At 30.8% G+C, this 22997-nt stretch overlaps 4 protein-coding genes across 5 annotated transcripts; all 4 read right to left on the minus strand.

The window, feature by feature from the left end:
* On the minus strand, positions 4229-5083 carry LOC109332701 (defensin-like protein P322). Its single transcript, XM_019567723.1, has 2 exons — positions 4947-5083; positions 4229-4647 (listed from the first exon to the last, which is right to left on the minus strand). The coding sequence occupies exons 1-2, from the start codon at positions 5008-5010 to the stop codon at positions 4334-4336; spliced, it is 378 nt and encodes a 125-aa protein (XP_019423268.1). The 5' UTR covers positions 5011-5083; the 3' UTR covers positions 4229-4333.
* On the minus strand, positions 11571-12843 carry LOC109332715 (defensin-like protein P322). Its single transcript, XM_019567733.1, has 2 exons — positions 12724-12843; positions 11571-12017 (listed from the first exon to the last, which is right to left on the minus strand). The coding sequence occupies exons 1-2, from the start codon at positions 12785-12787 to the stop codon at positions 11704-11706; spliced, it is 378 nt and encodes a 125-aa protein (XP_019423278.1). The 5' UTR covers positions 12788-12843; the 3' UTR covers positions 11571-11703.
* LOC109332716 (defensin J1-2-like) lies at positions 16927-17754 on the minus strand. The gene is made up of 2 exons (XM_019567734.1): positions 17632-17754; positions 16927-17298 (listed from the first exon to the last, which is right to left on the minus strand). Exons 1-2 carry the CDS (start codon positions 17693-17695, stop codon positions 17036-17038), a joined length of 327 nt encoding a protein of 108 aa, XP_019423279.1. The 5' UTR covers positions 17696-17754; the 3' UTR covers positions 16927-17035.
* Positions 21992-22818, minus strand: LOC109332726 (defensin SD2-like). 2 transcript variants are annotated; one of them, XM_019567738.1, is made up of 2 exons: positions 22657-22818; positions 21992-22365 (listed from the first exon to the last, which is right to left on the minus strand). In XM_019567738.1, the coding sequence occupies exons 1-2, from the start codon at positions 22718-22720 to the stop codon at positions 22082-22084; spliced, it is 348 nt and encodes a 115-aa protein (XP_019423283.1). In that variant the 5' UTR covers positions 22721-22818; the 3' UTR covers positions 21992-22081. The 2 variants fall into 2 exon arrangements, with proteins under 2 accessions (XP_019423283.1, XP_019423284.1); XM_019567739.1 differs by having other exon boundaries at positions 21996-22362.

Raw genomic sequence — 22997 nt, forward strand, 5'->3', positions numbered from 1 at the left:
ATGTTTCTTTAGGCTGAATGCCCCTAAGATAGTATAAAATATCAAGTCTCGTGGGTCTTATCCGTGAAAGAACACCACTCGAGAAACTAACATGCATTGGGATCGAAAACAGCGGAGAGTTTCGATCCGGTAGCCCAAAAGGGCGAGGAAAATGGTCCTGGTAACTGGACCACCTCGCCTGGGTGAGGGAGAAACAAAGAAGAATGGTTCTAAATAGTGCTTGGGCGAGCAACCCCTCGCCCGGGCGTGCCATCCTCGCTTGGGCGAGCGTTTCTCGCCTAAGCGAGGGCCAGAGGGCCCGTTTTGGGTGTTTTTGGCACCCAAGCGACCGTATTTCGCCCGGGAAAGTCCAGACAGGTATTTTGACCAGGTTTTGGTGGATATTTAGCTTGAGCGACAGTCCCCTCGCTCGAGCGAGAACCATGCATAAAATTGAGTATGTTTTGATGAATTGGTCGCTTGAGCGAAAGTCTCTCGCTTGGACGAAAGGCAAACATAAATTGTGACTTCTTTTGATTGATTTATTGCTTAGGCAATAGCCCTAGCTTGGGTGTGAAGTGTATTTACAGTTGGGAAATACCGTGGCTCAGAGGATTGAGTCTGATGCCCAAATCAACAAACTTATACTGTTACTTTTGGTTCTTGCGCCTTATGTGGGCAAGGATTCCGAAGAGGATGTCGTGAGCAAGGCTATGCCTAAAATGGATTACATGATACCACGCAGTGAGGTTGTCTGACCGTAAGAGGCTTGGCCATGTGGTCGTCTAGGATAAGTCAGCGATGGTTCGTAGTGGTAGGGATGTTATTCCTATATTACGTGATAACGTAAGATCGGATCCCACAAGAAGCATTCCGTTGGGAGATGTCCTAGGATGGGTCGATCATTTTAAAAGACTAATTAAAATATTTAATCGGCTAACTTTGGTTAGTGTGCATATTCAAATAACGAAGTAGCGGAGAGGAAATTTACGGGAGATGAACGAGCCCCGCGATGTTGAGAGGGACGGCTATGGTGGTGATTCGTCAGCAAAATCTTGAAGGAGAGTCTAGGTGAGATGAGTCTCCTATATTCCTGGATGAGGTATTCTGTTTGATCGGACAGTTCTCACAGCGCAAACTAGACGATCTCTAACAACCCCTCTTTGTAATCAGGATCAATGAGAGGAATGCCCAAAAAGTGTTTGATACGACACCATCCTGAAATGGACCGTTCTTCGGAATCGATCGATCATATATATATATATCCTTGCGAGGAATAATTTTTGGTGCGATCAAATCAGCTTGTTATGGGACCTGTACTCTTGGTTATTTCTGAATAATATATTAGGAGGATATTGGTGTAAGGATGGATGAAATAAGCATAACATTCATACATTAAGATCGTGGATGTTACATCCCCATGATCCGAGTTATAACTGCATCCATCATTGTGCATTATGTTTGTGATCTATATTGTGTATATTATGCGAGTCTGTCTAGATGTGATATTCGGTGTAATTCCATGCTGTCAATGAATTATATTCATTAGATGTCTTACTCTCTCTTCTTTTCTTTTCTTTCTGCTTGTTCTTGGTTTGCGTTCTCTTTTAGATGGACCGTACGGCGAGGATTCGGAGCTACCGATTCTCGATATCCCTGAAAGGGACATGGAGTAGTGATGGACATAGATATACCTACACAGGCCCTTGTTCCTTAGAGCTAGAGATGGTTTGTGACGGCTCTACGATGCGCTTTCCTTCTCAACATGCAAACTTGGAGGCTTCATTCACCTTGCCTGCTCGGAGATTTGCGCCTACTGAGCCATCCATTCAGTCTGTGATCCCTTACGGACCCACTGATGTTGGACCATCTGCTTGGAGGCGGAGTAGGGATGATGTGCCCTGTTCCCCACCAGGGAAGAGAGCTGCTATACCGATGCTGCCTGATCCTCAGGCAGAGGTGAGAGTGGGAAGAAAGTCACAGGGTCCATCTAACAACCCGGAAGAGGAGCGAGAAGCCGTAGAGGAAGACTGTGTGGCGTTGGTATGTATAGAGGAATCCATTGAGGTGGTAGACCTTTCTTCTGATTCTGAGATGGAGGAGGATCCCAGTGAGTGTTCTAGTACACCCGTTAACTCCGGAGCTAGTCGCTAGTGGTCATTTCTACTTCTAGTTGCCCTTGAGGTGAGTATATGTGTAGGGTACTTATAATGCTCTGAATAAACCATACTATTGTAGACATTTCAGTTAGGATTAAAATGTATTCCGCTTTGGCTTTGTATGTTTTCAGTTATTTCAATAAAGGATCATTTAACGAATTATTGTTATCTTTTTCACATTTTAGGTTACTAAATGTGATGTCCCGAAAAGGAATTAAATGTAAATGAAGAGTTTTATATTATAAATACAAAAAAAAATGTTATCCATTTTTGGGAAATATTGTTGGAATAATTTACGGGACGTTACACATGGTGTTGACTCCAAACCATGAAGAAGAGGGTATAACCTCCATCCTTTCATCCTCCAAAATCGTGTAACAAATTTTCAACCAGAAATCGGGATGTGGCAAATGCAAGAAATGTTTTTTCTCTCTCTATTTTCTATTGTTTTTAATCTATGTTTTTATTTTCTAGTGCGTTTCAAGTGAAGGCAAAATGTCTATTTATTATCATTCTATTAAAAAATGATAGGACTTGTTCCTTTTTAAAACAACCCATAATATTTATTATCGAGTACAATTTATTCTTTTTTAAAACAACAAATAATATTTAGTATTATCTGGTATCATTTACCCATTTCCAAAATATTTATAATGTCTATTATCTAGTAGGATTTATTCATTTTTAAACTTCCACTCACATTTTGTAGAGTTATTTTTGGTACTTTTTATTTAAAAATCACCAAAACACTCTTCTTTTCTCTTAAAATTATATTGAATGGAATGACCCAAATGCCCTTATTTCACATAGAAATGGATAAGATAGCCCTGATTGGGTAAAAAAACCATAATATCCTTATAAATCGAAAACATTATTGTAAATACTCATATATAGGTACAAAAAATTATTTCAATTTATAAAACCACAAAACTTACCACCTTGTTCTTCATCACTCCATATTTAATTTCTTGCCGACATAATAAGACGATGTTTGCAGTGGTGCTCTTCACTTGTTGCTTATCATCACTCCATCTTTATATTTTTTACTCTTATGTTAGAACAATATTTTATCTTGTACTTCTGTATTTTTAAGTGCAATTTGGAAAAGAAACAATGTATCGTGACCATTCAACCGATAATCATTTTGTTAATTATGCAATTACTTAATTTTAAATGCACAATAGTTAATCCATCAAAATTACCTTTATTAATACTAGTGTGCTGACCAACATTATTATTTTACGTTATTAAATATTTAATTTTTATATACTTTATTTTAGAGAATTATAATTTTTTATATTGGTATTTTTTATGTTATAATTTTTTGTAAGATATCTAATTTATTATAATGTCCAATTTAAGGTGAGATATGTGATTATTATATTAATGGTGGTTACCTAATATTACATGTTTTTTTGTGTGTAGAAATCAAAGAACTGTTGATGACAAAATATGAATATAGAAATTAAACAATAATGAGTAACTTATAAACCTGATTTTTGGTGGAACTCAATTCCTCAATTTCTTTCTTTTGAGTTTAATAGGAATGGAATGTTTTTGCCTAGCTATAGGTTCAAAATTTTGTAATGTCCTTATTGTAAGTTTCCTCATTAATATATCTTATCGCGTGCATTGACACCCTTGCCTCAAAAAAATATATTTAGTAAATTAGAAAAAAAGAAAAGTGTGAGCTGTAGAATTTCCTGGAAAGAAATTTGCCTATGCAAAAACTTTGATAGAAAGAGTTTGTTTTTTTGTTTTGTAGTTATGATTATCAAAGTCAGGCTAATTTACACTTCAAAGTGTAAAATGCATGAATACTTTTTCTTCTACCAAAAAATTTAAAATATTTCCAACTAAGGACAACCTTTTGAGCTTTCAACTAAGGAAATTAATTCTATTACACGGCTATGGAGCTATGTAATTGGTGACATCTGTCCATAGGTATTTTGTGTTCAATTTTGTGTCCATAGGATTTTGATTTTGATTTAAAGTTGTGATAAGATAGATTAAAAAATCATTAAGATAATAGAACACAAATATAGATATCATAAATTTTACATTATTCCTTCATTTTAACCCACATGATCGTAAGATTCAAATCAAACAAAATAAAACATGATAATGACAATAGCTAGAATGGTTAACATTTATTCTCAAACACAAAATCCATAAATCACGAGTTGGTGGATTCATCAATCTGATTTGGAGGGTGCGGCAGTGGTGGATTCAGCAACGAGATTTGGGGATGGGGTGGCAGGTTGACCATCTTGATTTGGGGGTGGGGTGGTGGGTTCACCATCTTGATTTGGGGGTGGGGGTCCATCATTTTTAGAATCTTTAGGACATTGTCTGGTACAGAGGCATTTAGAGCCAATACAACGCCCTCCAGAGAATTTCTCACTCTTGCAAACACCAGCACAATTGGCATTTTTTGAACATGGTCCTACGAAGTGTTTGCTTTTAGACAAACAAGTCTCTGCTTCTGCCACTAATGTTGGCCCCATTTCTGCTCAAGTCACAAAGCAAACAATAAAGCGGGTAAACCATAGAGACGTTTGTGATATATTATACCAAAATTTTAAATAATGATTGTATTTTCGAAAACTTCCAAATTGCGATCGCAATATGATTTCAACAATTCCCAAAACTTTAATATATAGATATTTATAAGAGTCAAATTTAAATAGTAGCATCTTATTTGATAAAAGCCATATATTTAAATGGTGAACAATTTTAAAAACTGAGTTATAAAGGCCTAGTTGAAAATATAAAAACTAACAGTATTAAACATTAAGATATACCCACCACTGGCAAGAAGAACTATAACAAAGAAGAAAATAGTGAAAACAATAGGAGCAGAACGAGCCATGTCTGAAGTTGATACTTGAAAGAGGTTTAGAAGAGAGTGAACAAGATGGAATGTTTGGTGCAATATGCAAACAAAATTGATGGCTCTTAAATAGTACTCTTATGTTGCTACAAGACACATTCTTAAAGATTTTGAGATCCTTTTATTGGATACAAACTAAGATAAAGTAATAAAAAATTGATAGTCTTTATGAATATTTTTAATATTATAAAGTAATAAAAAATTCATATTTATTTAATTTGGCGTTTACTATTTATTATTAAATAAGTTATATTATTATTTTTATTATTATTTTTATTATTATTTTATATTAACTATTTATTAAAATGTTTTTATTTATTATTTCATTTTTTTATTTAATGAAAAGCAAATTTTAACGAGTAAAAATAAAGTATTATCATCACTCAGAGATGATTTCAGGAAAAAGAAATAAATTCACTATCCTTCCTTCATATTTATTATAATTTATTTTAAGAGACTAATATCAAATATGATAAATATATTATTTTATTAGTATAAAATTTCACAATTTATTAATTATTTATGATTAATATATATAGAACAAAGAATACTTTTTTTAAATTATTTATTTACTTCATAGTAAATATCCAGCAATTAATCTTTCAACATTAACATTATTAATACTAGTGTGTACAGGCACTTCGTGTCTGCCGGTGAATATTGTGTGACACTACATATTTAATTTTTATATATATATTTTTTGTTTATGATAATGTTTAATTTAAGGTGAGATATGTGGTTAATTAATGGATCGGTGGTAGTTGCTTAGGATTATGTAGTTTTTTTGTAAAAATTAAATAATGTTAATGGCAATATAGGAAATGAAAATTACACCATGAGGGAAGTTATTTCAAGTTTGGGCTTTTATATATAGTATAGATAAAAATATATCGTTTAACTAATTTAAATAATTAAATAATATTTTTATCATAGATGGAAGAAGATAATGTTTTGATTTCATTTATCTTCATTGGGTCATGTTTGAATGATGACTACATGTCACTTCTATTCAATTTACTATTTTGAAGATTAATAATAACAATAAGTATAAATATTTTCTTCAGAATGATTAATAAATACAGAATAAAAGAAATGTAAATATTTTTCTCAATTGATTTAAAAATATAAAAATAATAATCACTTTTATGGTGAATGGTCATGATTTTCATTCTTTTCCTTAACTCGTCATTTAAGTCGTCACAATATGTCTCTTCGCTTTTAAGATAAAATAAAAAAAGTAGACTCAACCAATAAATATTTTTGTACATAGAACTATGTAGTATTGATTCTTTATTACTCATGAGATATAGGAGAAGGATACAATCTTATTAGGGACAAATAAAAATAAGTTCAAATTAGTCCATGCAATTAGTGAGTGTATTGTCTAGTATAAGTGGACGATATGTTAATATCATTCACGATTCGTATTCAGCTCCAGAGTTCAGATTTCTAGATTATAGATAAATGCCTATCAAAGATAAGAATAAGGATGATCTTCTCTATTTTGAAAACCATGGTGTCGACTCCAAACCATGAAGAAGAGGGTATAACCTCCATCCTTTCATCCTCCAAAATCGTGTAACAAATTTTCAACCAGAAATCGGGATGTGGCAAATGCAAGAAATGTTTTCTCTCTCTATTTTCTATTGTTTTTAATCTATGTTTTTATTTTGTAGTGTGTTTCAAGTGAAGGCAAAATGTCTATTTATTATCATTCTATTAAAAAATGATAGGATTTCTTCCTTTTTAAAACAACCGATAATATTTATTATCGAGTACAATTTATTCTTTTTTAAAGCAACTAATAACATTTATTATCTGGTATCATTTACCCATTTTCAAAATATTTATAATGTCTATTATCTAGTAGGATTTATTCATTTTTAAACTTCCACTCATATTTTGTAGAGTTATTTTGGGTCCTTTTTATTTAAAAATCACCAAAACACTCTTCTTTTCTCTTAAAATTATTGGAACGGAATGACCCAAATTCCCTTATTTCACATAGAAATTGATAAGATAGCCCTGATTGGGTAAAAAACCATAATATCCTTATAAATCGTAAACATTATTGAAAATACTCATAGATAGGTAAAAAAAAATTATTTCACTTTATAAAACCACAAAAATTACCACCTTGTTCTTCATCACTTCATCTTTAATTTCTAGCCGACATGATAAGATGATGTTTGTAGTGGTTCTCTTCACTTGTTGCTTATCGTATATGAACTAAACTGAGGTTTGAATAATATATTGATAAGTAACTAGTAAAAAAATGAGTTTTAATTTTGTCGAGGTAGAGAGAACTCACCTATCAATATTTCATCACCTATATATTCTTAACACTATCTTACTCTACAACGAGTTTTATGTCTTCGATTTCAAGATCATAGGTTAAGAACACAGATTTGGGTACTTCCAGACCACGGAAACATTAATGGAAAGACCACCAATACCGCAGGTCATGGTACTAATTGGAACTTGGGAACAAGAATAAAGAATAAAAAAATAGAGTCACATCTTTTATCCTGAAGTTTGTATCACTCTATGTACCCCTTGTTTTTCATTGGTTAAAAAAGTAAAACAAAAATTAAATATATGTTAACTTTATATTTTTGACCAATAAGAATGAAAGAATACATATAGTGTTAGACATTTTGGGACTTAAGATGTGCTCCAAAAAACACAGGTCATTATATTGCTAGAACTTGGGAACAAGAATAAAAACACACTAAGAATGTGAGTTCATATACTCATGGGACTTGGGAACAAGAATTAAGAAAACTTGCCAAGAACACAAGTCGTGGGAATGCTAGAACTTGGGAACAAGGATAAAAACACTAGAAACACACCTCGGGGTACTCCCAAAACTTGGGAACAAGCATTAAAAACAACTAAAAATGCAAGTAAGGGTAATATTGAAAATTGAAAACAAGAATAAAAAGCATCAAGAACGCAAGTCAGAGTAATGTGGGTACTTGAGAAAGAGAAATAAAAAACCACCTAGAGCCCAAGTTGGGGTAATTAGATGCACCGAGTACATGACAACGAAAAATTATTCTTTAAAGCACATTGAGAGTACGTAATGTGAAAAGCATGAATTTCTAAATGCATATCAAGTATATGAGACCTTTAAAGCATGGTTTTAAAATGTTCATCAAGGGTATTGGACCTGTAAAATATGAATTTTAAAATACACATCAATGATACTCGACCAAGAAAGTATGAATTGCGACCTTGTTTTTGGTTAGCATCGATGACACGACTTAAGGGGAGCAAAGGGGAAATTACAACCTCTTTGAAAAGATTTGGATTAGCCATACTATTTTTGCAGGTAAAATATATAAAACTCTCTTTATATCACATTGTTATTTAAATTAGGGATTTAGATTTAGGAGTTGGTTATGGATCGGGAAATGTATTAGCACATCATTCGCTCATACTAAAATAGTAAGTTGCATGAATTAATTTATACCCTAAAGTTGTTTGTTTATTTCTTTTATTTAAAAATAAAATTTATATTTTTTACACTTGTGTTAGAACAATATTTTACCTTGTACTTATGTATTTTTAAGTGCAATTTGGAAAAGAAACAATGTATCGTGACCATTCAACTGATAATCATTTTCTTAATTATGCAATTACTTAATTTTAAATGCACAATAGTTAATCCATCAACATTACCATTATTAATACTAGTGTGCTAACCAATATTATTATTTTACGGTATTAAATATTTAATTTTTATATACTTTATTTTAGAGAATTATAATTTTTTTATATTGGGTATTTTTTATGTTATAATTTTTTGTAAGATATCTAATTTATTATAATGTCCAATTTAAGGTGAGATATGTGATTATTGTATTAATGGTGGTTACCTAGTATTACATGTTTTTTGCTAGAAATCAAAGAACTGTTAATGGCAAAATATGAATATATAAATTAAACCATAATGGTAGTAACACATTGTTTTGACTTTATATATAGTATATAAATAATATTAGTTTTAATTAATTTAAATCATTAAATAATCTTTTTATCAAACTTGATGATTAAAGCAATATAAAGTTTTAGGGAGGACCGTGACTTCATTTCTTTTCCTCTAGTAATTTTTGAATTATCACAATGTGTTATTTCTATTATATTTAGCATTTCTCCTATCTAGGTGTCCCTATCTTCATAGGTAAACCTAAAGTCATTCACCTCCAACCTTTAGCTGACAGGTGTGTCAACAAAATGTCAAATTGGAAAGGAGCAACTTTATCTATTATGGGCAGAGTTGAGCTGGTTAAATCCATCATCCATAGCATGATGGCCTACAACTTCTAGGTCTACTCTTGGCCAATTTCTCTGCTTAAGTCTCTAGACAAAAGCATAAGGAATTTTATTTGGTCTGGTGATACAAACACTAGAAGACTTGTAACAGTTGCTTGGCACAAAATTTGCACTCCAATCAAAGATGGAGGTCTTAGTTTGAGATCTATTGCTGATTTGAATAAAGCTGCTCTTCTCAAGGTAACCTGGAAAATGAAATCTTCCCCTCATGAGTGGGCTATTTTCTACAGAATGAGATTCTATAAAGTTGGTTGTCCTAACGCTAGCTATGTGAAGTCCTCTGTTTGGCCTGGAATTAGAAGAGTTTGGCAAGATGTCTCTGATAATTCAATTTGGCTTGTTGATGATGGCTCCAAAATCAAGTATTGGTTAGACAATTGGCTTGGGTGCCCTCTGGTTCAATCTCTGCATATCCCTCTCGATTTATACCCATCCTTGACTGCTAAGGTCAGTGATTTCGTAGAGGATCAAAAATGGATTATCCATGCTTGGATGCCTACAGAGTGCCCTGATATTATGAGATCTATTATCAAAATTCATGTATCAAATATGCAGAATGATCAGTTGGTTTGGATGCACTCAAATAATGGCAACCTTAGCATGAAGGATGCTTATAATTTCTATAGTCCTCCTATGGCTCAACCGAATTGGTGTAAGTTACTTTGGTCCCCTTCTATTCCTCCTACGAAGTCTTTCAACACTTGGAGGCTAAAACCTGGGGGAAAAGAGATGAGTGGCTATGGCTTCCATTTGTGCCCTTTGCAACACTGAGGAAGAATCCTCCAAGCACATTTTCTTCGAGTGCAGCTTTGCAACTTCTTTATGGAACTGGCTTGGTAACCTTATTGGTTCTCCTATGGATAAGTCTTCAATTGATAGCCTCTACATGGTCTGTCTGCCATGTTGGAGCCCTCAGTTGAAGCTTGTGGTTTCAGCTTGTATAATCCTTATAATTTCCAGCATATGGTATTGCAGAAATCAAAGTAGGTTTGAGGACAACAAAGTCAGCCTTATCCAAGCGTGTCATGCTATCAAGAGAGACTTGGCCTTATCATGAAACCATTCAAGGTTGGCTGCAAAGCCTTCCCTGTATGAGTTTGGTTTAATCAGAGCCTTCCAGATTACTCCTAAGTTTCTCCCTGCTCCTGGTATTTCCCAAGTTCTGTGGCTCCCTCCTTCTCAGGGTTGGGTAAAGGTGAATTCTAATGGTGCTGCTTGTGGCTCACCAGGACAGGCAGGAGGTGGTGCCATTTTTAGAGACAGTAATTGGGATTTCTTGGGTTGTTTTGCTACCTATCTTGGCATACAAGACTCTTTATATGCAGAGCTGTTCACTGCCATTTCTGCAATCCATCTACCCAAAGTTATGTCTTGGAATGCTTTATGGTTAGAATGTGACTCAAGTATGGTTGTTGAAATTTTCAATGGAAACATGACTCCTCCCTGGAAGTTAAGGAACTATTGGGATCATTGCAAGATCATATTGCACTCTATCAATCTCAAAGTCTCTCACATCTATAGAGAGGGCAACTCTTATGCTGACAAGCTTGCAAATTATGGTGTAACTTATAAACCTGATTTTTGGTGGAACTCAATTCCTCAATTTCTTTCTTTTGAGTTTAATAGGAATGGAATGTTTTTGCCTAGCTATAGGTTCAAAATTTTGTAATGTCCTTATTGTAAGTTTCCTCATTAATATATCTTATCGCGTGCATTGACACCCTTGCCTCAAAAAAATATATTTAGTAAATTAGAAAAAAAGAAAAGTGTGAGCTGTAGAATTTCCCAGAAAGAAATTTGCCTATAAAAAAACTTTGATAGAAAGAGTTTGTTTTTTTGTTTTGTAGTTATGATTATCAAAGTCATGCTAATTTACACTTCAAAGTGTAAAATGCATGAATACTTTTTCTTATACCAAAAGATTTAAAAAAATTCCAAAATAATGTTTGGGACTTTGGGCTCAGGTGGGTCATATTTATTTATTTTTATTTTTTTTTGGACAACCTTTAGAGCTTTCAACTAAGGAAATTATTTCTATTGCAGGGCTATGGAGCTATGTAATTGGTGACATCTGTCCATAGGTATTTTGTGTTCAATTTTGTGTCCATAGGATTTTAATTTTGATTTAAAGTTGTGATAAGATAGAGATTAAAAAATCATTAAGATAATAGAACACAAATATAGGTATCATAAATTTTACATTATTGCTTCATTTTAACCCACATGATCATAAGATTTAAATCAAACAAAATAAAACATGACAATGACAATAGCTAGAATGGTTAACATTTATTCTCAAACACAAAATCCATAAATCACGAGTTGGTGGATTCATCAATGTGATTTGGAGGGTGCGGCGGTGGTGGATTCATCAACGAGATTTGGGGATGGGGTGGTGGGTTCACCATCTTGATTTGGGGGTGGGGTGGTGGGTTCACCATCTTGATTTGGGGGTGGGGGTCCATCATTTTTAGAATCTTTAGGACATTGTCTGGTACAGAGGCATTTAGAGCCAATACAACGCCCTCCAGAGAATTTCTTACTCTTGCAAACACCAGCACAATTGGCATTTTTCGAACATGGTCCTACGAAGTGTTTGCTTTTAGAAAAACAAGTCCCTGCTTCTGCCACTAATGTTGGCCCCATTTCTGCTCAAGTCACACAAAAAACAATAAAGCGGGTAAACCATAGAGAAGTTTGTGATATATTATACCAAAATTTTAAATAATAATTGTTGTTTCGGAAACTTCCAAATTGCGATTGCAATATAATTTCAACAACTCCCAAAACTTTAATATATAGATATATATAAGAGTCAAATACTCCAATTTAAACCTTGTGTAATGCTAATAAAAACATCACAAACACATAATGAAAAGGAACACAAAAAATGGATAGTAGTGGTAAAAGTTTAACATATGTTAAGCAAAATTATTGATATGTGTACTTTTATTAATTTCTTAAGTTCAGTTGCTATAATTATAGTGAGAAAATCTGGAAGAAGAACATATACACCATTAGAGTATTGCATACTATGGAACGTTTTCAGACTTTTTTTTTGTCTCTTATAGGTATTCTCGCATTTGATGCAATCCTGTTCGAGCCAGGAACATCCACAGATATGTGGGTTAACTCTCCTAGCGGATATTGTTTTCATTTACAAGACTCGAACCCGAGACTTTGCTTAAAGAGAATCAAACATGTACCACTTGAACTAACACTAGTTGATAAATAGTAGCATCTTGTTTGATATAAGCCAAACATTTAAATTGTGAACAATTTTAAAAACTGAGTTATAAAGGCCTAGTTGAAAATACAAAAAACTAACAGTATTAAACATTAAGATATACCCACCATTCGCAAGAAGAACTATAACAAAAAAGAAAATAGTGATAACAATAGGAGCAGAACGAGCCATGTCTGAGGTTGACACTTGAAAGAGGTTTAGAAGAGAGTGAACAAGATGGAATGGTTGGTGCACTATGCAAACAAAATTGATGGCTCTTAAATAGTACTCTTATGTTGCTACAAGACACATTCTTAAAGATTTTGAGGTCCTTTTATTGGATACAAACTAAGATAAAGTAATAAAAAATTGATAGTCTTTATGAATATTTTTAATATTATAAAGTAATAAAAAATTCATATTTATTAAATTTGGCGTTTTCTATTTATTATTAAATAAGTTATATTATTATTTTATATTAACTATTTATTAAAATGTTTTTATTTATTATTTCATTTTTTATTTAATGAAAAGCAAATTTTAACGAGTAAAAATAAAGTATTATCATCAATCGAAGATGATTTGAGGAAAAAGAAATAAATTCACTATCCTTCCTTCATCTTTATTATAATTTATTTTAAGAGACTAATATCAAATATGATAAATATATTATTTTATTAGTATAAAATTTCACAATTTATTAATTATTTATGATTAATATATATATATAGAACAAAGAATATATTTTTTTAAATTATTTATTTACTTCATAGTAAATATCCAGCAATTTAGTCTTTCAACATTACCATTATTAATATAAGAATATACCGTTTAATTAATTTAAATAATTAAATAATATTTTTATCATAGATGGAAGAAGATAATGTTTTGATTTCATTTATCTTCATTGGGTCATATTAGAATGATGACGACATGTCACTTCTATTCAATTTACTATTTTGAAGATTAATAATAACAATAAGTATAAATATTTTCTTTAGAATGATTAATAAATACAGAATAAAAGAAATGTAAATATTTTTCTCAATTAATTTAAAAATATAAAAATAATAACCACTTTTATGGTGAATGATCATGATTTTCATTCTTTTCCTTTACTCGTCATTTAAGTCGTCACGATATGTCGCTTTTAAGATAAAATAAAATAAAGTAGACTCAACCAATAAATATTTTTATACATAAAACTATGTAGTATTGATTCTTTATTACTCATGAGATATAGGAGAAGGATACAATCTTATTAGGGACAAATAAAAATAAGTTCAAATTAGTCCATGCAATTAGTGAGTGTATTGTCTAGTATAAGTGGACGATATGTTAATATCATTCACGATTCGTATTCAGCTCCAGAGTTCAGATTTCTAGATTATAGATAAATGCCTATCAAAGATAAGAATAAAGATGATCTTCTCTATTTTGACCGTAAAACCATGGTGTCGACTCCAAACCATGAAGAAGAGGGTATAACCTCCATCCTTTCATCCTCCCAAATTGTGTAACAAATTTTCAACCAGAAATCGGGATGTGGCAAATGCAAGAAATGTTTTCTCTCTCTCTCTATTTTCTATTGTTTTTAATCTATGTTTTTATTTTGTAGTGTGTTTCAAGTGAAGGCAAAATGTCTATTTATTATCATTCTATTAAAAAATGATAGAACTTGTTCCTTTTTAAAACAACTCACAATATTTATTATCGAGTACAATTTATTCTTTTTTAAAACAACTACTAATATTTATTATCCGGTATCATTTACCCATTTTCAAAATATTTATAACGTCTATTATCTAGTAGGATTTATTCATTTTTAAACTTCCACTCACATTTTATAGAGTTATTTTGGGTCCTTTTTATTTAAAAATGACCAAAACACTCTTCTTTTCTGTTAAAATTATTGGAACGGAATGACCCAAATTCCCTTATTTCACATAGAAATTGATAAGATAGCCCTGATTGGGTAAAAAACCATAATATCCTTATAAATCGTAAACATTATTGTAAATACTCAGAGATAGGTAAAAAAAATTTTCACTTTATAAAACCACAAAAATTACCACCTTGTTCTTCATCGCTTCATCTTTAATTTCTAGCCGACATGATAAGACGATGTTTACAGTGGTGCTCTTCACTTGTTGCTTATCGTATATGAACTAAACTGAGGTTTGAATAATATATTGATAAGAAACTAGTAAAGAAATGAGTTTTAATTTTGTTGAGGTAGAGAGAACTCATCTATCAATATTTCATCACCTAGATATTCTTAACACTATCTTACTCTGCATCGAGTTTTATTGCTTCGATTTCAAGATCATAGGTTAAGAACACAGATTTGGGTACTTCCAGACCATGGAAACATGAATGGAAAGACCACATATACCGTAAGTCGTGGTACTAATTGGAACTTGGGAACAAGAATAGAGAATAAAAAAATAGAGCCACATCTTCTATCCCAAAGTTTGTACCACTCTATGAACCCATTGTTTTTCATTGTTTAGAAAAGTAAAACAAAAAGTAAATATATGTTAACTTTATATTTTTGACCAATGAGAATGAAAGAATACATATAGTGTTAGAAATTTTGGGACTTAAGATGTGCTCCAAAAAACACAGGTCATTATATTGCTAGAACTTGGGAAAAAGAATAAAAACATACTAAGAATGTGAGTTCATGTACTCATGGCACTTGGGAACAAGAATTAAGAAAACTTGCCAAGAACACAAGTCGTGGTAATGCTAGAACTTGGGAACAAGGATAAAAACACTAGAAACACACCTCGGGGTACTCCCAAAACTTGGGAACAAGCATTAAAAACAACTAAAAATGCAAGTAAGGGTAATATCGAAACTTGAAAACAAGAATAAAAAGCATCAAGAACGCAAGTCAGAGTAATGTGGGTACTTGAGAAAGAGAAATAAAAAACCACCTAGAGCCCAAGTCGGGGTAATTAGATGCACCGAGTATATGACAACGAAAAAATTATTCTTTAAAGCACATTGAGAGTAAGTAATGTGAAAAGCATGAATTTCTAAATGCATGATTTTAAGCATGATTTCAAGTGTATGAGACCTTTAAAGCATGATTTTAAAATGTTCATCAAGGGTATTGGACTTGTAAAACATGAATTTTAAAATACACATCAATGATACTCGACCAAGAAAGTATGAATTGCGACCTAGTTTTTGGTTAGCATCGATGACACGACTTAAGGGGAGCAAAGGGGAAATTACAACCTCTTTGAAAAGATTTGGATTAGCCATACTATTTTTGCAGGTAAAATATATAAAACTCTCTTTATATCACATTGTTATTTAAATTAGGGATTTAGATTTAGGAGTTGGTTATGGATCGGGAAATGTATTAGCACATCATTCGCTCATACTAAAACAATAAGTTGCATGAATTAATTTATACGCTAAAGTTGTTTGTTTATTTCTTTTATTTAAAAATAAAATTTATATTTTTTACTCTTGTGTTAGAACAATATTTTACCTTGTACTTATGTATTTTTAAGTGCAGTTTGGAAAAGAAACAATGTATCGTGACCATTCAACTGATAATCATTTTGTTAATTATGCAATTACTTAATTTTAAATGCACAATAGTTAATGGCAAAATATGAATATAGAAATTAAACCATAATGGTAGTAACACATTGTTTTGACTTTATATATAGTATAGAAATAATATTAGTTTTAATTAATTTAAATTATTAAATAATATTTTTATCAAACTTGATGATTAAAGCAATATAATGTTTTAGGGAAGACCGTGACTTCATTTCTTTTCCTCCAGTTATTGTTGAATTATCACAACGTGTTATTTCTATTATATTAAGTAAATTAGAAAAAAAAAAACAAAAGTGTGAGCTGTAGAATTTCACGGAAAGAAATTTGCCTATGCAAAAACTTTGATAGAAAGAGTTTGTTTTTTTTGTTTTGTAGTTATGATTATCAAAGTCAGTCTAATTTACACTTCAAAGTGTAAAATGCATGAATACTTTTCTTATACCAAATTTTTTTAAAAATTTCCAAAATAAATGTTTGGGACTTTGGGTTCAGGTGGGTCATATTTATTTTCTATTTTATTATTTTTATTTTTGGACAACCTTTTGGGCTTTCAACTAAGAAAATTAATTCTATTACAGGGCTATAGAGCTATGTAATTGGTGACATCTGTCCATAAGTATTTTGTGTTCAATTTTGTGTCCATGAGATTTTAATTTTGATTTAAAGTTGTGATAAGATAGAGATTAAAAAATCACTAAGATAATAGAACACAAATATAGGGATCATAAATTTTACATTATTCCTTCATTTTAACCCACATGATCATAAGATTTAAAACATGACAATGACAATAGCTAGAATGGTTAACATTTATTCTCAAACACAAAATCCATAAATCACGAGTTGGTGGATTCATCAATGTGATTTGGAGGGTGCGGCGGTGGTGGATTCATCAACGAGATTTGGGGATGGGGTGGTGGGTTCACCATCTTGATTTGGGGGCGGGGGTCCATTATTTTTAGAATCTTTAGGACAATTTCTGGTACAGAGACATTGAAAGCCACTACAATACCCTCCAGAGAATTTCTCACTCTTGCAAACACGAGAACAATTGGCATTTTTCCAACATAATCCTGTGAAGCCTTTGCTTTCAGACAAACAAGTCCTTGCTTCTGCCACTAATGTTGGCCCCATTTATGTTCAAGTCACAAAACAAACAATAAAGCGGGTAAACCATAGAGAAGTTTGTGATATATTATACCAAAATTTTAAATAATCATTGTAGTTTCGGAAACTTCCAAATTGCGATCGCAATGTGATTTCAACAACTCCCAAAACTTTAATATATATATATATATATATATATATATATATAAGAGTCAAATTTAAATAGTAGCATCTTATTTGCTAAAAGCCATATATTTAAATTGTGAACAATTTTTAAAACTGAGTTATAAAGGCCTAGTTGAAAATATAAAAACTAACAGTATTAAACATTAAGAAATACCCACCACTGGCAAGAAGAACTATAACAAAGAAGAAAATAGTGAAAACAATAGGAGCAGAACGAGCCATGTCTGAAGTTGATACTTGAAAGAGGTTTAGAAGAGAGTGAACAAGATGGAATGGTTGGTGCACTATGCAAACAAAATTGATGGCTCTTAAATAGTACTCTTATGTTGCTACAAGACACATTCTTAAAGATTTTGAGATCCTTTTATTGGATACAAACTAAGATAAAGTAATAAAAAATTGATAGTCTTTATGAATATTTTTAATATTATAAAGTAATAAAAAATTCATATTTATTTAATTTGGCGTTTACTATTTATTATTAAATAAGTTATATTATTATTATTATTATTATTCTATGTTAACTATTTATTAAATTGTTTTTATTTATTATTGCATTTTTGATTTCATGAAAAAAAATAACGAGTAAAAATAAAGTATTATCATCACTCAAAGATGATTTGTGGAAAAGGAAATAAATTCACTATCCTTTATTCATCTTTATTATAATTTATTTTAGGAGACTAATATCAAATATGATAAATATATTATTTTATCAATATAAAATTTCACAATTTATTAATTATTTATGATTAATATATATATAGAACAAAGAATATTTTTTTAAATTATTTATTTACTTCGTAGTAAATATCCAGCAATTAATCTTTCAACATTACCATTATTAATATAAGAATATAACGTTTGATTAATTTAAATAATTAAATAATATTTTTATCCTGGATGGAAGAAGATAATGTTTTGATTTCATTTATCTTCAGTGGGTCATATTTGAATGATGACTACATGTCATTTCTATTCAATTTACTATTTTGAAGATTAATAATAATAATAAGATTAAATATTTTCTTTAGAATGATTAATAAATATAAAATAAAAGAAATGTAAATATTTTTCTCAATTAATTTAAAAATATAAAAATAATAATCACTTTTATGGTGAATGATCATGATTTTCATTCTTTTCCTTAACTCGTCATTTAAATCGTCACGATATGTCGCTTTTAAGATAAAATAAAATAAAGTAGACTCAACCAATAAATATTTTTTTTATGTAGAACTATGTAGTATTGATTCTCTGTTACTCATGAGATATAGGAGAAGGATACAATCTTATTAGGGACAAATAAAAATAAGTTTAAATTAGTCCATGCAATTAGTGAGTGTATTGTCAAGTATAAGTGGACGATATATTAATATCATTCACGATCCGTATTCAGCTCGAGAGTTCAGATTTCTAGATTATAGATAAATGCCTATCAAAGATAAAAATAAAGAGGATCTTCTCTATTTTGATCGTAAAACCATGGTGTCGACTCCAAACCATGAAGAAGAGGGTATAACCTCCATCCTTTCATCCTCCAAAATCGTGTAACAAATTTTCAACCAGAAATCGGGATGTGGCAAATGCAAGAAATGTTTTCTCTCTCTCAATTTTCTATTGTTTTTAATCTATGTTTTTATTTTCTAATGCGTTTCAAGTGAAGGCAAAATGTCTATTTATTATCATTCTATTAAAAAATGATAGAACTTGTTCCTTTTTAAAACAACTCACAATATTTATTATCGAGTACAATTTATTCTTTTTTAAAACAACTACTAATATTTATTATCCGGTATCATTTACCCATTTTCAAAATATTTATAACGTCTATTATCTAGTAGGATTTATTCATTTTTAAACTTCCACTCACATTTTGTAGAGTTATTTTTGGTCCTTTTTATTTAAAAATCACCAAAACACTCTTCTTAATGGAATGACCCAAATGCCCTTATTTCACATAGAAATGGATAAGATAACCCTGATTGGGTAAAAAAACCATAATAGGTACAAAAAATTATTTCACTTTATAAAACCACAAAACTTACCACCTTTTTCTTCATCACTTCATCTTTAATTTCTAGCCGACATGATAAGACGATGTTTGTAGTGGTGCTCTTCACTTCTTGCTTATCGTATATGAACTAAACTGAGGTTTGAATAATATATTGATAAGTAACTAGTAAAGAAATGAGTTTTAATTTTATCGAGGTAGAGAGAACTCACCTATCAATATTTCATCAACTATATATTCTTAACACTATCTTACTCTAAAACGAGTTTTATTGCTTCGATTTCAAGATCATAGGTTAAGAACACATATTTGGGTACTTCCAGACCATGGAAACATGAACGAAAAGACCACCAATACCGCAGGTCGTGGTACTAATTGGAACTTGGGAACAAGAATAAAGAATAAAAAATAGAGTCACATCTTCTATCCTGATGTTTGTACCACTCTATGTACCCCTTGTTTTTCATTGGTTAAAAAAGTAAAATAAAAAATAAATATATGTTAACTTTATATTTTTGATCAATAAGAATGAAAGAATACATATAGTGTTAGACATTTTGGGACTTCAGATGAGCTCCAAAAAACACAGGTCATTATATTGTTAGAACTTGGGAACAAGAATAAAAACACACTAAGAATATGAGTCCATATACTCATGGGACTTGGGAACAAGAATTAAAAAACTTGCCAAGAACACAAGTCATGGTAATGCTAGAACTGGGGAACAAGGATAAAAAACACTAGAAACACACATCGGGGTACTCCCAAAACTTGGGAACAAGCATTAAAAACAACTAAAAATGCAAGTAAGGGTAATATCGAAACTTGAAAACAAGAATAAAAAGCATCAAGAACGCAAGTCAGAGTAATGTGGGTACTTGAGAAAGAGAAATAAAAAACCACCTAGAGCCCAAGTTGGGGTAATTAGATGCACCGAGTACATGACAACGAAAAAATTATTCTTTAAAGCACATTGAGAGTACGTAATGTGAAAAGCATGAATTTCTAAATGCATATCAAGTGTATGAGACCTTTAAAGCATGATTTTAAAATGTTCATCAAGGGTATTGGACCTGTAAAACATGAATTTTAAAATACACATCAATGATACTCAACCAAGAAAGTATGAATTGCGACCTAATTTTTTGTTAGCATCGATTACACGACTTATGGAAGCAAAGAGGAAATTACAACCTCTTTGAAAAGATTTGGATTAGCCAGACTATTTTTGCTGATAAAATATATAAAACTCTCTTTATATCACATTGTTATTTAAATTAGGGACTTAGATTTAGGAGTTGGTTATGGATCGGGAAATGTATTAGCACATCATTCGCCCATACTAAAATAGTAAGTTGAATGAATTAATTTATACCCTAAAGTTGTTTGTTTATTTCTTTTATTTAAAAATAAAATTTATATTTTTTACTCTTGTGTTAGAAGAATATTTTATCTGGTACTTATGTATTTTTAAGTGCACTTTGGAAAAGAAACAATGTATCGTGACCATTCAACTGATAATCATTTTCTTAATTATGCAATTACTTAATTTTAAATGCACAATAGTTAATCCATCAATATTACCATTATTAATACTAGTGTGCTGACCAACATTATTATTTTACGTTATTAAATATTTAATTTTTATATACTTTATTTTAGAGAATTATAATTTTTTATATTGGGTATTTTTTATGTTATAATTTTTTGTAAGATATCTAATTTATTATAATGTCCAATTTAAGGTGAGATATGTGATTATTATATTAATGGTAGTTACCTAATATTACATGTTTTTTTGTGTGTAGAAATCAAAGAACTATTAATGGCAAAATATGAATATAGAAATTAAACCATAATGGTAGTAACACATTGTTTTGACTTTATATATAGTATAAAAATAATATTAGTTTTAATTAATTTAAATTATTAAATAATATTTTTATCAAACTTGATGATTAAAGCAATATAAAGTTTTAGGGAGGATCGTGACTTCATTTCTTTTCCTCCAGTTATTTTTGAATTATCACAATGTGTTATTTCTATTATATTTAGTAAATTAGAAAAAAAAAAGTGTGAGCTGTAGAATTTCCTATAAAAAAACTTTGATAGAAAGAGTTTGTTTTTTTGTTTTGTAGTTATGATTATCAAAGTCAGGCTAATTTACACTTCAAAGTGTAAAATGCATGAATACTTTTTCTTATACCAAAAAATTTAAAATATTTCCAAAATAAATGTTTGGGACTTTTGGTTTAGGTGGGTCATATTTATTTTCTATTTTATTGTTTTTATTTTTGGACAACCTTTTGAGCTTTCAACTAAGGAAATTAATTGGTGACAGATATTTTGTGTTCAATTTTGTGTCCATAGGATTTTAATTTTGATTTAAAGTTGTGATAAGATAGAGATTAAAAAATCATTAAGATAATAGAACAAAAATATAGGTATCATAAATTTTACATTATTCCTTCATTTTAACCCACATGATCGTAAGATTCAAATCAAACAAAATAAAACATGATAATGACAATAGCTAGAATGGTTAACATTTATTCTCAAACACAAAATCCATAAATCACGAGTTGGTGGATTCATCAATGTGATTTGGAGGGTGCGGCTGTGGTGGATTCAGCAACGAGATTTGGGGATGGGGTGGCAGGTTGACCATCTTGATTTGGGGGCGGGGGTCCATTATTTTTAGAATCTTTAGGACATTGTCTGATACAGAGGCATTGAGAGCCACTACAATGCCCTCCAGAGAGTTTCTCACTCTTGCAAACACTAGCACAATGGGCATTTCCCCAACATGATCCTATGAAGCGTTTGCTTTTAGAGAAACAAGTCCCTGCTTCTGCCACTAATGTTGGCCCCATTTCTGCTCAAGTCACAAAACAAACAATAGAGCGGGTAAACTATAGAGAAGTTTGTGATATATTTTACCAAAATTTTAAATAATGATTGTAGTTTTGGAAACTTCCATATTGCGATCGCAATATGATTTAAACAACTCCCAAAACTTAAACATATAGATATATATAAGAGTCAAATTTAAATAGTAGCATCTTGATAAAAGCCATACATTTAAATTGTGAACAATTTTAAAAACCGAGTTATAAAGGCCTAGTTAAAACTACAAAAACTAAGAGTATTAAACATTAAAGACACCCACCATTGGCAAGAAGAACTATAACAAAGAAGAAAATAGTGAAAACAATAGGAGCAGAACGAGCCATGTCTGAGGTTGGCACTTGAAAGAGATTTAGAAGAGAGTGAACAAGTTGGAATGGTTGGTGCACTATGCAAACAAAGTTGATGGCTCTTAAATAGTACTCTTATGTTGCTACAAGACACTTTCTAAAAGATTTTGAGGTCTTTTTATTGGACACAAACTAAGATAAACATGAAGTTGCATTAGTCAAATTAAATAAAAATTGATATTATTTATGAATATTTTTAACATTATTAAGTAATAAAAAATTCATATTTATTTAATTTGGCATTTACTATTTA

The sequence above is a fragment of the Lupinus angustifolius genome, chromosome LG18 (assembly GCF_001865875.1).
Source record: "Lupinus angustifolius cultivar Tanjil chromosome LG18, LupAngTanjil_v1.0, whole genome shotgun sequence".
Classification (NCBI taxonomy): domain Eukaryota; kingdom Viridiplantae; phylum Streptophyta; class Magnoliopsida; order Fabales; family Fabaceae; genus Lupinus; species Lupinus angustifolius.

Bases quoted from the DNA above. Each gene is read 5' to 3' on its own strand.
- LOC109332701 (XM_019567723.1), bottom strand. From the start codon at position 5,010: ATGGCTCGTTCTGCTCCTATTGTTTTCACTATTTTCTTCTTTGTTATA. The intron at 4,648-4,946 runs GTGGGTATATCT...TGACTTGAGCAG, and splicing joins TATAGTTCTTCTTGCCAGTG to AAATGGGGCCAACATTAGTG.
- LOC109332715 (XM_019567733.1), bottom strand. From the start codon at position 12,787: ATGGCTCGTTCTGCTCCTATTGTTATCACTATTTTCTTTTTTGTTATA. The intron at 12,018-12,723 runs GTGGGTATATCT...TGACTTGAGCAG, and splicing joins TATAGTTCTTCTTGCGAATG to AAATGGGGCCAACATTAGTG.
- LOC109332716 (XM_019567734.1), bottom strand. From the start codon at position 17,695: ATGGCTCGTTCTGCTCCTATTGTTTTCACTATTTTCTTCTTTGTTATA. The intron at 17,299-17,631 runs GTGGGTATTTCT...GGCCAACATTAG, and splicing joins TATAGTTCTTCTTGCCAGTG to TGGCAGAAGCAAGGACTTGT.
- LOC109332726 (XM_019567738.1), bottom strand. From the start codon at position 22,720: ATGGCTCGTTCTGCTCCTATTGTTTTCACTATTTTCTTCTTTGTTATA. The intron at 22,366-22,656 runs GTGGGTGTCTTT...TTGTGACTTGAG, and splicing joins TATAGTTCTTCTTGCCAATG to CAGAAATGGGGCCAACATTA.